General features: G+C 39.3%; 1 protein-coding gene across 2 annotated transcripts in view; it reads right to left on the bottom strand.

The window, feature by feature from the left end:
- Positions 1-14,751, bottom strand: part of TSG101 (tumor susceptibility 101) — a 50,667-nt gene that overhangs the window by 33,614 nt on the left and 2,302 nt on the right. For both annotated transcript variants that reach the window (XM_073347308.1, XM_073347307.1), the window contains exons 2-5: positions 8,701-8,785; positions 6,276-6,341; positions 5,414-5,577; positions 3,696-3,822 (exon numbers count right to left, since the gene is read on the bottom strand). In XM_073347308.1, coding sequence (XP_073203409.1) covers positions 3,696-3,822; positions 5,414-5,577; positions 6,276-6,341; positions 8,701-8,785 — 442 coding nt within the window. The remainder of the gene's footprint in view (positions 1-3,695; positions 3,823-5,413; positions 5,578-6,275; positions 6,342-8,700; positions 8,786-14,751) is intronic.

Genomic DNA, 14,751 nt, shown 5'->3' with positions numbered 1-14,751 from the left:
CCTAAACGCTTTGAAATTGTCCATTTTCAAAAACTCTGGTGCTGAAACAGCACCTTTCAAATAACATGTCCAGATTTTTAAAAAGTTTTATGAAGTTTCTCACAATCCCCTGGTGAGAAACTGACTGGCTGCCCCAGTGAAACAGACGATAACAAAGTGGCTGTTAAAAGCACACAAAAAACAAACCTGAAAAATACATTTTGCTAATTTATTAAATTATAGTAGCCTGAGGTATTATTTGCAAATATAACAGGTACAAAGTTTTCAGCGAAATTTGACTTTCAGTTGCCCCTTTAAGCACAGTATAGTTCGTACTCCTCAGTAACTCTACACTTGCACTGACATCTACTGTTAAAAATTAAAATAGTTCATGCTCTTTGCCGAGTTATTGAACATTTTTACTACAGGTCAGAGTAATGCTGCCAACTGACCTAGGAGAAATCCAATCTCTCAGCTAAAAAAACCTCAAAACTTTTGCAGAAGGAAGGATGGGAAGGGGGTGTGGGGAATGACTGATTTATGCCATCTTGAAAGCAGATTTCTAATGTCTTAACAGATCTAGCAGTGTCTGATCTAAGGCATGGAGAAACAGGAAAGAAGTCAATATACTGTATTCTCGACTCTTATCTCAAACACCTTTACTGAAATTTTATATTTATGCAAAAATCAAAACTGAATGTGTTACAGTTTGCATTTTTGGAGTATTTTTACCATTGATAAAGTCTATTCCTGTCGAAGTCAGACACTATGAATACAATAAAACATTAAAAATATGCTCTTGAATCAACATAGCTTCACTTATTCACACTTGAGAACGCACCTTTAACTGTGAGTTAAAATATCTATTGTCAAGTTACGTTTAAGAGAAACATTCTGTTTTTAACTGCATCGGGGGATGTCCTACTGAAGCTAAATCATAAACTCAGACCTGCATTGTTGCTAAGTCGTGAAGCTGAGGAAAGATTCAGAGCAAGAGATACAGTTGGGATGGAATGAGATAAAGAACGGAGAAATCAGTTCATTAATTCATCTAATTTCATTAATATCTTCCCTGCTACTTGTGTCAGATCTGGAACAGACGTACCCACAGAAGAGAAACTGCCAAGGAATTCAGGTCCCCCAAATGCAGTACTTTCAAAGAGTCTCCTAATCTTAGTAGTGCTATAATAACTCTCACTTCAAGCTAGGGGAGCTCATCTATACATTCACATTCCTTCATTAAGTTGATGGCACAAAGGGATAATTTCCAGTATGACTTTCTGTCAGTTGCACGGGCATAACTCCCACTGAAGCAAGTGAGAGTTGTACATGCAACTGGTGATAAGATAATTAGGCCCCTTGCAATCAGAATGACAATATGAATAATTTTAATGTCCTATGATAATTGTCTCCACAGGGGTAGAGCTCAGCAATGACCTGTGCTACCTAGATCCTATCTAAACATGAAAACTTAATTCCCGAAATTCAAATGTTGGAAAATCAAGAAATGCAGAATGAGAGTTTGGGGAATTAATCTCTTGCACCCAGGAAGGGTATAAGCAGCGCAAAACACTGCCGAGTGCCAGCAACCTTATGTTAACAAAAGTTTATACATTTTAATTTTTCAGACGATGGTGCCAATGAGGGAAAGGTAGTCTAAGTGGGATGGCAAGGGGAAAAGGACGTTACCGGAGGCATGAGTGGCCAAGTGAAGGCCAAGCACACGAGGGCAGGTCTGTGAAAAGGCACCCTTCCTCCATTAAACAATCTCAAAATACTGCCCCAACAACATACTCCCAACTGCTCCCCTTTCATGCCCCTACCACGGGCCTTTTACAGCAGCAGTCCAACAACAATGGAGACTATGATCTCTGCTGATTTGAACCTTGTCAAAAAGGGAGAGAAGCTGATTCAGGGTTGGAGCTTCTACCTCCAATCCGAAACCGGCAGTGTCAGTCTCTTCCTTTCTCCTGTAGGAGGCAGCAGGTAGGGGGTAGATGATGGGAAATGGCAAGGAGTGGAGCACAGCAGAACAGCAGATGAAGCTGGTCCAGTAGAAGTTTGGTCCCTGAAGCAGCTACCCTTTCTGGTGAAGATCATGGTCTTTGAGAGAGTGGATGCTTTGCAGGCAGATACTGTTAACCTTAAAATACTTATATGACCCCATTACCATAGTATCCTGAGTGCCTGACAGTCTTTAAGGTATTTATCTTAGCACCACCCCTGTGAAGTAAGGAACTGCTATTATCCTCACATTAGAGATGGGACACAGGCAGAGAGAGACTAAGTGACTTGCTCAAGGTCACACAGGAAGTCTCACAGAGCAGGGAGACCTGGGTTCAATTTCCAAGCTAATGTCCTAGCCACTGTAACATCCCCTCTCTCTAACAACACCAACCAGCTGCTGGAGAAGAACACTTTTCCTAGGGCATGGTGAGGAGGGAATTGGGTTTCCTTTGAGCAGGCTGGGACAGGGAAGGCATTTAGAGCAAGGCTAATTGCCACATGGGGCTATCCTGAAATGCTGTCACTACCCCCACCCCATCTGTAATGCTCCTATTTTATTCCCTCTGCACTAGAAATGTCCTTCCCCAGTTATGTTCACAGCAAGCCTGGTCCCACAAACCAGGAATATGACCTGTTAAACTGCAGATGGTTTGTTGGTTGGGGCAGCTGCAAGCGGAAAGGACCTGATCACTGTACTTCCTCCTGGCAGTGCTTCAACTACCAGTTCCCCAGTTAGGTGTGGAGGGGAGCTGGTTCCTTAGAGGCTGTGAGGAATGTAGCTCCATGCTTTCTTTGCTTATCTGACAATAGTCCAAGCTGGTGAACTCCCTGGTTGACCAACTAAGAGTCCCAGTTTGGTGAACCAGAAGGTTCTTCACACAAGGGCCCACCGCAGAGGACCTGCAAGCAAGCAACCATAGAGGCTGGTGGAGTACTGGAGGTTGATGGTAGAAACAGACCCCATACCCTAACAATAATCTCTCCCAGATAACCTGCACATCCCTTTCCTCCTCTGGTCACACAAAGTTCTGCACAACCTCCCTACAGCCCACTACATCAGACCTATGAACATGATCATCCTTCTGACAAAATGTAACAAAACACTTTAGAAAGCCTTTTTTTTTATTTTTGTATAGACAGTGCTTAAGGTAAGAGCTTAAAAGGAGGTTGCAAAAGGAAAAAAAATTGGTATGTGAAAGGAAAAGAACTCAAAATTGAAGAGGAAAATCAATAGTCTAAAAACCTACAAGGCAATTCTGAATTTGATTAACCAATGATTAAGAAGCCAACAAATAGAGAAAGGACACAGGTACTGTTGTCCTGGATCCTGGAGAAAAAGATTTTAGAAAAATTCTAACAAAAAGAATTTCAATTTTCAAGACATAAAATGAGTAAGGCACAAATAAGGTTATCAGAGGAAGTCAGTATATGATAAGAATGAATTCTGGCAATGTCTAGGGATGGCAATCAGCAGTCAAACTTAATAGTTTAATATGATAATACATTTCCTTCTATTAAAATATTATGAGAGCCAAAAGCCAAATGGTATTATGGCATAATTCAAAAAGCTACAAGTACTACAGAAACTGGGCCATCAGTTTTCAACACTATAGAGTACAATAAATCATTTGTCAAAATATTGCACAGGGTAGCCAAAATGCTTGATAATGAACTGAAAATACTTTAAAATGTGTCTGCACATCACTTACTATTTGGTGGTCCTGTTGCTTGGTATGGTTGGAAGGATGTTGAAATGGTAGGCCGAGAAAAGACTGGAGGTTCCTCTCCGAACACCACGATCATAATTTGAATCAATCCTATCAAGTCTGACTGGGGCTATGAGGGAAAGCAGATCAAAAGCTGTTGATTTTTTTTTTTTGTACTAAAGACAGCTGACTTTGATAGTTGACTGCTAACAATAATGACTTAGTACCATCTCATCACATACCACTGGTCAGCTGAATATTTTCTCTCCTCCTATTTATAGACCCAACCTAGTAGATTCCAACTTAGTCAGCTTGTGCGACTAGCATGATGTTAAATAATCAAGAGGGAACAAACAGCTGGAATAGTGCTGATACAGAGCTACACTCTGGACAATGCACGGTTCCATGTGAATTACAGTACTGCAACTGAAGAAGGACTAAAACTACCATAAAAGTTTAGTTATTTTAAAGACCTAACCAACACTGAGTCATGAAAATTAAGTACAGAAGACTAAACATTCTAATGGTTCCAACCCACATACGGTGCAGGCTTTCCTCAGTTTGACACACAGCACAATAGTTAGATTGTTGCAGGTCATTAATGAGGCCAATAAAGATCACTCTTGTGTCCTGTACTCAACAGCCTGATTTTCACTGCAAATAGTATAAAAAGATGATCAATTACATTCCATTTACAGCTCAGTGTCAGGCAAACTTCAAATCCAGAGTTACCATAATGTGATTTGGAGGTAAAATTGTATCTTATTCCTAAAAGTATGCTTGCCCTTATTGTTTCAATGGCAGTATAAAAAGCAGTGTTTATTCACATTATAGAACAGAGAGACCAGCTAAAAGTTTCAATATTAAGTGAAGTGTTCTCCCTAATGGGGGTAGAATACTAAATAGCAGAGAGGGACAAATACTCACAAGAGGTATCAGAGGAACGAGCAGAGATATGAGGATATGCTAAATTTTGCCCTCCTTTTTACACATAAAGAAGGAAGTTCCCAGAGTGCCTTTGCTGCTGTTTCTTAAATTAAAACTTTCAACATGAAAATACACTCTTTGCTTTTCAAGCCATGTCTATAAAACAGTGAGTGCTCTCTGAAGGAGAGTTCAGAATATAAACAAGTTACAGAAACAAAGCCGTTTCAAGTGCCATTTTTTATCATCCTTTCAGTAGGTTTTGCTAAGGTTTAAAAATTTCAACTCTTCTACAAACAGTTCATCTTCATAGTTTCACCTTAAGTTTGTCACAGTACTATAATTTTGTCCCAGGGACATCCCTGAAAATCCCTAAATTGCTTTCAATAACTACACTCTCCCTACTGCTCTCTTAAGGACCTATATCCAATCAAACCTGTCAGGAAAGGAAGCTTACATGAATTCCCCTTTTGAAACCACCAATGCTGTGCTCCTTCACTAGCCAGAAGAGTTGTCATTAGGCATAGCTAGCTGGCCAACAGTGAAAGTGATATACTGAATTTATTAATTTAAGGCAGTAAAAGTGACATTCAGACAACAGTTTTTGATTAAAAGTCCCAATCCAATGTCCATCCAGTGTCAATTATCTTTCTGGTAATGTGGTGTTTGATGAAAAGATCACCACTGTTTTATTGCTCAAAGCCAAAATGACCAGAATTAGTTAAGAAACTTGATATAATAATCTAATGGAATTCAAGAGTAATCAGTTTGAAGGATTTCAGACTAATTATACTTACATGTTTCCACTCATGCAGATAAGGAAGATATATCTTTCCATTTGCGTCAACATGCTTCCCAGTTTTAATGGTCATTGAACTAGTTGGTTTAACAAAACAGATTGGGGGATTGAAAGGGTAGGTATCCAGTAGCCACAGACATATTGGGATATTGTATGTGTTACCTAAAGAAAAGTTAAAAAAGGTCTGAATTTATTCTTCCTCCTCAACTCATTCTGATCTGAGATTTTTAAAATAAACTACTATTCATTACCCATGACTAGATTATACCATTATCTTGAGATCACAAAATTAATGCATGAACCAACATTTGAATCACACTGAAGTATAGGTTTCTAGAGTAAACTGAACTTCACCAAATACATACTTAATGAAGAGCTCCTGGTTTAGCCATGAACTCCATGACTATAATTTACCACTAATAAGGTGTTTTACACAAATGCCCCTCCTCCCCCCGCAACATGAAACACAGAGTCCCTATCTCTCAATTATCCTTAGTCCCACTTGTGAGTTGTTTGCAGTCCTCCCCCTCAGTTGGCTGACAGGTCTGAAAAGCAAAAAACTTTTTTAAAAATAAAAATGTTGTCAAGTATTGACAATAGCACTACTGTGAAATAAAGATGCTGCATCCAACACTATCAGATAGGTAGAGGCTGCCTGGAATAATCAAACAGCCACGAGACAAATACAGCTTGTACGCTATGTTGGAATTCCATAACACAGCAGAACAAACAAATCTTTTAAAATGTTATATAACATAGTCAAGTATTTTTTAAAGAGAATAGTGATTATTAAAACTGAACAATCTACAAGCTGAAATCTTCCAAATGATTTGAAAACAAAGGAAAGATATGATGTATACCTCTATAAGGCACAGGAATGGTTCCAGTGAGGCTCATCAGGTCCCTGGACGAGCCATCATTAAAAACTGAAAGACAATACACAGTATTAAATAATTTTTGCTGAGTTAGCTTTGTGTTCAAATTACCTAAACTTTTTTCAGCCTGTGTGACCTAGACAAATATTTATGCTGTTCTTAAAGAGTGTCTCTTTCTTGAAGATTACATAACTATAAATTGGTAAGTATTTATCCACAGCTGATTAACACCTAAAAATAAAGTATTCTTAGAGATGGGGAAGACAGATTAGAAAATTAGATCTCTTTTCCCTACAAACGTAGGACTGTCTCCTATACTCAAAGCCCCATGTAACGATGCAGCCACATAAATTACCACATAACCCTGTTCTGAATCTAAACTCTCATTTGAGGGAAAAAAAACCCACACTAGTTCTTATAGTTGCAAAGGTGCCCTTCAAAATATGAACTGAATGCAAATTCAATGCACTGTTGTATGCATCCTGAAACAACAGTTCTGAAAGACAAACTGCTTATGTATCTCAGTAGGGTGGTAAATCTGAAGCACACTGAGGATACCTAATATGTTAACACTGTTAAAATTACCCACAGTGAAATAGTTAACAGAAATATCAAGCTAATGTACTTAATCATGGTTGGACATAGTGGCTGATATTGGCATGGTGAAGAGGAGCAAAAACAGCGGAACAGTTAGCTGGTGTCCAGGTTTCCTCGGGAGTGAGGAATTCAGCCCCTCCTCCCTCTTTCAAATTTAAAGTCACTTTCACGCCTGCCCAAAAGGTGTGGAGGGAGATGCGTCTTCCCCCACAGTCAAAAGCTTCAACTGTGCCTTGACTGCCAAAAAACGAAATTGGCTCGCATGCCTTCCCATGTGCCCAAAGTGACAAATGCCTCCGTCCCAAGCTTTCCCCCTGAAAACTTCTACAATACACATATACTTTTTCAATATGTAAACCTGCAGCAGACTGAAAATATGGGGACAGCATACATTTAAAGTGCTATACAACCAACAAGGGATACTATACCACTTATATAGAGGAGGGAGCATGGAGAGAGGTATTGGGCAAAGCAGTACTGAGTAATTCTTGGGTTGCTACCACATAATTTAGCCTTAACTCTCAACGTAGACAGAAGCCTTGGCTACACTGTGTCTTCACCCTTTATATGTTATCAAAAATGAATCTCTCCAGTGTGAATTAGCTTACTGGTAAAGTGGTGTTTAGAATTGAACACAAGAAATTTCACAGGTGCAGTCTCACCAGAGCAGTTTAGAAAGGAACAAGTACATTTATGCTGCAGGATATAAGCCTTTCCATTTGCAGCTCAAAATGGAATTGACATTTTGAACACCATATCACAACACAAAATCATGTCTAGAGTTCTGTCCACTATTCTCCTTTCAGTCTCTTTCAGGGTTATTTCAGGTTCTCTCTCAAGGTAAATGTTTTAGATTACTTCTCCCCAGCTGTTGGTTTGCATTTTTTTCAATTTAAAACTCAGTTATTTTCTACCTGTTTTTAATTGCTCTAGGTCTCTCTGAATATTTCTCCCAAATTAGAGTTATCTGTGAATCCGTTTACACCCTCATTTGGATCTTGGGAAAGAAGTTAACTAAATCCAAACATAAAACTAGTTCCTGAAGTGCTCTCTGGAACTCTCCCACACTTAATACATGGCCATTTATTGCTACAATTTAAAAAACAAACAAAACAAAACAAAGGTTAAGGTGACAGCAGTTAAACCACTGATAGGTTAAGCAATTAAAAAATATTTATAATGCGCATTACAAAAACTCTGAAACTGCTTTCCTACACACATGAATGTAGAACATTACTCCTACCCTAACAAATGTCAAGATGTTTCACTGTTAACAAGACACTTTTGGGATGGTGGTCGATTTACTGTTCTTTATAAATAAATATAACAATCAGAATATCTTATACTACAATGGAGCTGAATTTTCCATCTTCCCATAGATTCCAATAGGGCAACAGACTGACTATTGAGCAATACGCAACAGTACAACCTGCAGGATCAAACAAAAACTGAGCTGTGAGGAACAAAGCACTTACTGACAACACTGAAGGGGAAAAAATTCCCCATGTACATTTCTTTTTGAATAAGTGTTCTCTATTTGCATGTTTTTTCCCCAAGGAAGATGAGATCCCATCAATAGAATTTATTTAACAGAACCTCAAATTCTATACTCTAGTTTCAGTCCTCTCTCATAAAAAGCTATTTAACAGAGTATAAAACAATAAAAATAAATACTTATTACCAGATATAGGCACCAGTTGCCAACTAAATTTTACTAATTGCAAACTTTAAAGCTGAGGAAATGCCATGAAAATACACTACACATTTAAATCAGAAACAAGAGAGTAGAAGATTTTCTTATGCACAAACTCACCATATGCATCCATTACAGGTTTGAGGTCTTTGTATTGGGTAATAACACTGGTGGTTTCCTGCACCGTCAGATCTCTATACTTATACTGAAAAACAAAAGCATTTAATGCTTGGGCAGCCTTTAAGATGCAAAGCCAGACGTTTTATAAAGTTCTGTCTTGCATTGCTTTCCTTGGAGACAAGCAAACTGGTCAAAAATTGCATTTGCAAGGCTCTAAGTGAAGCACTTATCTACAAAAGTCAAATCCTTAAAAAAAATCAAATATTTTTTTAGTTTGCAAAAATCATGTATGTAATCTTATGGTCAAAGTTCAGACTAGTTGTAAATCAGAAGAGTAGAATCAAAGCTGTCCGATGTGGAAAAGACCAAGCGAGTTATGAAATCTATTTTCCCATGATATGATGTAACCATACAAAAGTTTACATTTCTTCCCATTAGGCCTTTTTATTTGTAGTACAAATCCAAACAGAACAAAAGCAAAGGAAAATTAATGGGAAAAAAATGCTAAAAATGCTTTGGGGCTGGTGGTATTTGAGGTTTAAAGAAATCTCTCTCAACCTGCATAACAAGTATGATGGATATAGCAATCCCATTCAGTGTCTCTGGGGCCCATACTGTTCTAAATGTTTTGTATTACAGTGGGCTAGGGGGATTGTATGCTACTCCTGAGGGAATTCTGGGCCAAAAAATGAAAAATTCTGTACACAATATTTTAAAATTCTGCATATTTTATTTGTTAAAACAACACAATGTAATTATGCCAGCTTCAATTATTTTGGTAATTTATTTCAAAGTACCGAGCAGCAATTATGTCTGTAACAATACAGACAACAAAAAAATTCAGGAAATGTTTTTTGACAAATAGATTTCTTACTAGGAATATTAATATAGAACTCTGAATAATAATTCATTTAAACGACAACACAGAAAGGTATTTCCTGCACTGCACAGAAGCAGTGCAAAGGCTTGGGGAAGTCAGGGGTAACGGAGGAGCTGAGCAAGAGGGAAATAATTTTTGGGAAGGAGCCTGAGTGTGAACTTGGAGGGTTGTTGGGTGTGGGAAAAGTATGGAACAGGGTTTTTGGTTTGTTTTTTGAGAGGGAAGATTGTTAGGGAGCCTCCCCATGCAGACCCTGGCTGACTCATAGCTTCTCTCATTCAGTCAGGCACATCTACCCTGTCCCCATGTGCCCCGGCACCCCCACTCAGCTACTCCCTCCCCTATCCCCATGTGTCTTTGGTCTACTAGGTTACCATAAGACAGATAGGTGACCTTTGGTAAGCTTTTAGCATGTGTATAGTAACTTTTATTGTTTTTTATATCATCATCATCTCTGTGGTGCTGTTATTTTAAAGGTGCTTGCTTAAAAATGGCTGTGTATTAACTTGTAACTTCTGGCAATACACTGTTCATGGCCTCGGAGAGAAAGCAATTCACAGACACTGGGTTTTAGGTGGACTGTCTTTATGGCGATACCACAGTGTAAGGCAGGGAGATGTGCAGCCTTAAAACCCTCAGTCAGACAGGAGTGGGAACAGGGCCCCTACCCAAGAGAGATCATGTTTGGAAGCTGGAAACATTAAGTGGGTGCCCTCGAGGAAACAGGCAAGAGGAATACAGGATGCAGTTACCCTGAAACCACAAGTACTTAAACTTTTTTGATACACAGCTATATAATATTTGTAACTCATAAAATATGTAAATGAAGCTCAACAGTGTGATGTGAAATATTTGTTCAACATACAAACTTATGTAGAGAGTAACAATATTCATAATTCCTACTGGGAAAGCAGATGCTCTTCGCTGCTATAACAGAAGTGGGCAAACTACGGCCCACAGGCTGGACTGTCCTGCCCAGCTCCTGAGCTCCCGGCCGGGTAGGCAAGCCCCTGGCTCCTCCCCCACAGCTTCGGCTCACTGTGCCACCAGCGCCCTGGGCCCGCCACTCCTGCCAGGCAGCGTGGTGGTGTGGCTGGTTCTGGCATGGTAAGGGGGCAGGGGGGGGTTCCAGGGGGCAATCAGGGGACAGGGAGCAGTTGGATGGGGCGAAGGTCCTGGGGGGGCAGTCAGGGGACAGGGAGCAGGGGGCGGTTGGATAGGTGTTGGAGTCCCAGGGGGCAGGGAGCAGAGGGGGTTGGATTGGGCAGAGGTTCTGGGGGGGGGGCAGTCAGAGGACAGGAGGTGGTTGGATAGGCATGGGAGTGTCAGGGGGTGGGGTGGATAGGCGTTGGGGTAGTCAGGGGACAGGGAGAAGCGGGGGTTGGATGGGGGTGGGGTCCCAGGGGGGGCGGTCAGGGGACATGGAGCAGGGGGGATTGGATGGGTTGGGGATTATGATGGGGGCAGTCAGAGGGCAGGAAGTGGGAGGGGGCCAAACTGTTTGGGGAGGCACAGCCTTCCTTACCCAGCCCTCCATATAGTTTTGCAACCTCGATGAGGTCCTCAGGCCAAAAAGTTTGCCCACCCCTGTGCTATAACATACATATGTGCAGGGACACAGTGGTGAAGGCAGCAATGCTACTGTAAAAGCCACAAGATGCATGTTGCCACCCCCATCCCATTTCAGGCTGTGCCAGTGAGAGCACGATTTTCAACCAGTGCTAGGGTGCACGGATTCAGGAGTGCTGCTTATACTGAAGGTTCCAAACTGAGCTAGAGGCAAGTATTTTTACGATTAAGTTCAATTTTTATTTGAAGTGTGTAAGTGCATTTGTGAGGAATACAGGGTGAGGAATGCCCCTTTAGAGAGGGAATAATGTGGAAACAGGGTGACCTCACTCTAATGGTGAGCGGAGGCAGGGGTGTCTTCTCCTCATAAAAAAGTCAAACAGAAGAGATGGCTACAAAGCGTTGTGGGCCTGGAAAGGGTACAGGTAGTCCCAGGCCCCAGGAGCACACCAACTCAGCATAACAGCAGCGCTACTGTTGTCTCATGGCCCACCCCTTTTGTATGGTGTGGACCTACTCCATTAGCAGCAGGGAGAAGCTGATATCATGGAGATCTGTAAAAATAGGCAGTCTACCATATAATTCAATGGTTCTCAAACTGGGGTTCATGAATCACCAACTGTCCACAGACCATCTGCTCATGGGTAGCAGAAAGCTAGCTTGGCATATTATCATGTCTCGTCTCTAACTGCTAATCTACACCAAGACAGGTAAAACACACTACTTTTCTAATATTCTTCCATGTGAACAATTACAGTAATTGGTGTTCATATAACATTGCTGTTAACTCACATGATTAACTCAAAAAAATTAATCACGATTAACTGCAGTTTTAATTGCACTGTTAAACAATAGAAAACCAATTGAAAATTATTAAATATTTTGGATGTTTTTCTACATTTTCAAATATATTGATTTCAATTATAACAGAATACAAAAGTGTACAGTACTCGCTTTATATTTTTATTACAAATTTGCACTGTAAAAATTAACAAAAGAAAGTGTTTTCCAATTCACTTCAGACAAGCACCTTAGTGCAATCTCTTTATCACGAAAGCGCAACTTACAAATGTAGATTTTTTTTTGTTACATAACTACACTCAAAAACAAAGTGAAGTCCATTCACTACTACTACTTGTTCAGCCAATTGCTAAGAGAAACCAGTTTGTTTACATTTACGGGAGACAATGCTGCCCGCTTCTTATTTACAATGTCACCTGAAAGTGAAAACAGATGTTCGCACAGCACTTTTGTAGCCGGCATTGCAAGGTATTTACATTCCAGATATGCTAAACATTTGTATGCCCCTTCATGCTTTGACCACCATTCCACAGGACATGCTTCCACGCTGATGACGCTCATTAAAAAAATAATGTGTTAATTAAACTTGTGACTGAAATTCTCAGGGGAGAACTGTACGTCTCCTGCTCTGTTTTACGGACATTCTGCCATATAGTTCATGTTATTGCAGTCTCGGATGATGAGCCAGCATGTTGTTCGTTTTAAGAACATTTTCACTGAAGATCTGACAAAACAAAGAAGGTACCAATATGAGATTTCTAAAGATAGCTATAGCACTTGACTCAAGGTTTAAGAATCTGAAGTGCCTTCCAAAATCTGATGAGGACAGGGTGTGGCGCATGCTTTCAGAAGTCTTAAAAGAGCAACACTTCGATGTGGAAACTACAGAACCCGAACCACGAAAAATAAAATCAACCTTCTGCTGGTGGCATCTGACTCAGAAGATGCAAAAGAACATGCATTGGTCCACACTGCTTTGGATCCTTATCAAGCAGAACCCATCATGAGCATGGACGCATGTCCTCTGGAATGGTGGCTGAAGCATGAAGGGACATAAGAATCTTTAGCGTACCTGGCACATAAATATCTTGCCACGCTGGCTACAACAGCGCCATGTGAATGCCTGTTCTCACTTTCAGGTGACATTGTTAACAAGAAGTGGGCAGCATTATTTCCTTCAAAAGTAAACTAACTTGTTTGTCTGAACAACTGGCTGAACAAGAAGTAGGACTGAGTGGACTCGCAGGCGCTAAAGTTTTACATTGTTTTATTTTTGAATGCAGTTATTTTTTGTAATTCTACATTTGTAAGTTCAACTTTCATGATAAAGAGATTGCACTACAGTACTTGTATTAAGTGAAGTGAATTGAAAAATACTATATTTTATTTTTACAGTGCAAATATTTAAAATAAAAATAAACATAAAGTAAGCACTGTACACTTTGTATGCTCTGAGGTAATTTAAATCATATTTGAAAATGTGGAAAACATCCAACAATATTTATATAAATAGTATTCTATTATTGTTTAGCAGTGCAATTAATCACGATTCCTTTTTTTAATTGCTTGACAGCCCTAGTTATGCTTGTCAGATAAACATGAATGTTGTGAGACTTGTGTTTGCAGAGTGCTGAAAAGTGTTGTATGCATACAGTATTATTTCAATCCTAGTTTTTTCTCTGGAGACAGAAGAAAGCATTTATTATCAGGAATAAATCTAAAACATCTTAATGACACAGCTTAGCTGACTTGGAACGATGATTTAAAACTATGAAGTCTGATTGAAGATTTATAATTTAATTCAGAGAGTGTTACATCACTCCTATATATATTGCTCTTTATAGTAATTTCAAATTTCTGGATTGACATTTTCAGATACTTCGGGGGAAATTTTTCTTCTTTTTTAAGCACACAGAAAAGCGAGCTTTGGCAATAGTTTGATTTTTCCCCCCTTAGATTTAAAAAAATATTGTTGCAGTGACTGCTTTATTATCCTGGTTGTTCAATAATTTATCATCCCTTACTTTCAATAGACATGCAAATGAGTTTGGCTACGGATGCTGCTATAAACAGAGCAAATGCTGCAACAGTCACTCTCATGTGATTTTTAAGATTATTCAGATAACTATGGAATACTGAGAGACTGAAAAATATTGCATACAGAAGAATGATATTTGAGGGAATATTTTTTCTTATTTCTGAAATGACGGACTTTCTCCAACTTTGAGTTATTTTCAACTACACTATCAAATTTCAAATAACTCCTTTCAGCTACATCTGCAATTATGTAACATGTTTGTGCCCTTTATTTTCCTTTTCACTCCAATTTGTATTAAATAAGCAAAGTTTTTGATCTAATATTTTATGCCCTTTGAATAATGGTTCAAAATATAAACTGTCAGTTTGAATAAGGGTTCAGAGAGAGTCTCCAAAATCCCTGTGAGAAAATAAGCAGCTATGGACTTCTAAATGTATTAATCTGAGCAAATATTTAGCTCTTACATATAATGCTTTTTCAGTCACAGATCTCAAGCCACTTTACAAACAACAGTAAATACTTCCATTTTATAGATCAGGAAACAGAGGCACAGAGCCTAAGTGATTTGCCCAAGCTCACACAGTAAGTCAGTGACAGCAGTAAATACTTGCAGAACTCTTTACGTTCACTTAAATTAGAAGTCATTTACTGTTACAGTTTTTGAATATTTCCCATTAGAAATACCTAAAAGTCTCCTTATAGCCACACATTTAAGAAGTATAATTTCTTTTCTGTGAAAGCAAGTTCAAAGAAGTGGAGAGAG

Source organism: Lepidochelys kempii, chromosome 6 (assembly GCF_965140265.1).
Source record: "Lepidochelys kempii isolate rLepKem1 chromosome 6, rLepKem1.hap2, whole genome shotgun sequence".
In the NCBI taxonomy this organism is placed as follows: domain Eukaryota; kingdom Metazoa; phylum Chordata; order Testudines; family Cheloniidae; genus Lepidochelys; species Lepidochelys kempii.
The sequence above is the reverse complement of the archived record's forward strand: the minus strand, read 5'-3'. Positions and strand labels throughout refer to the sequence as shown.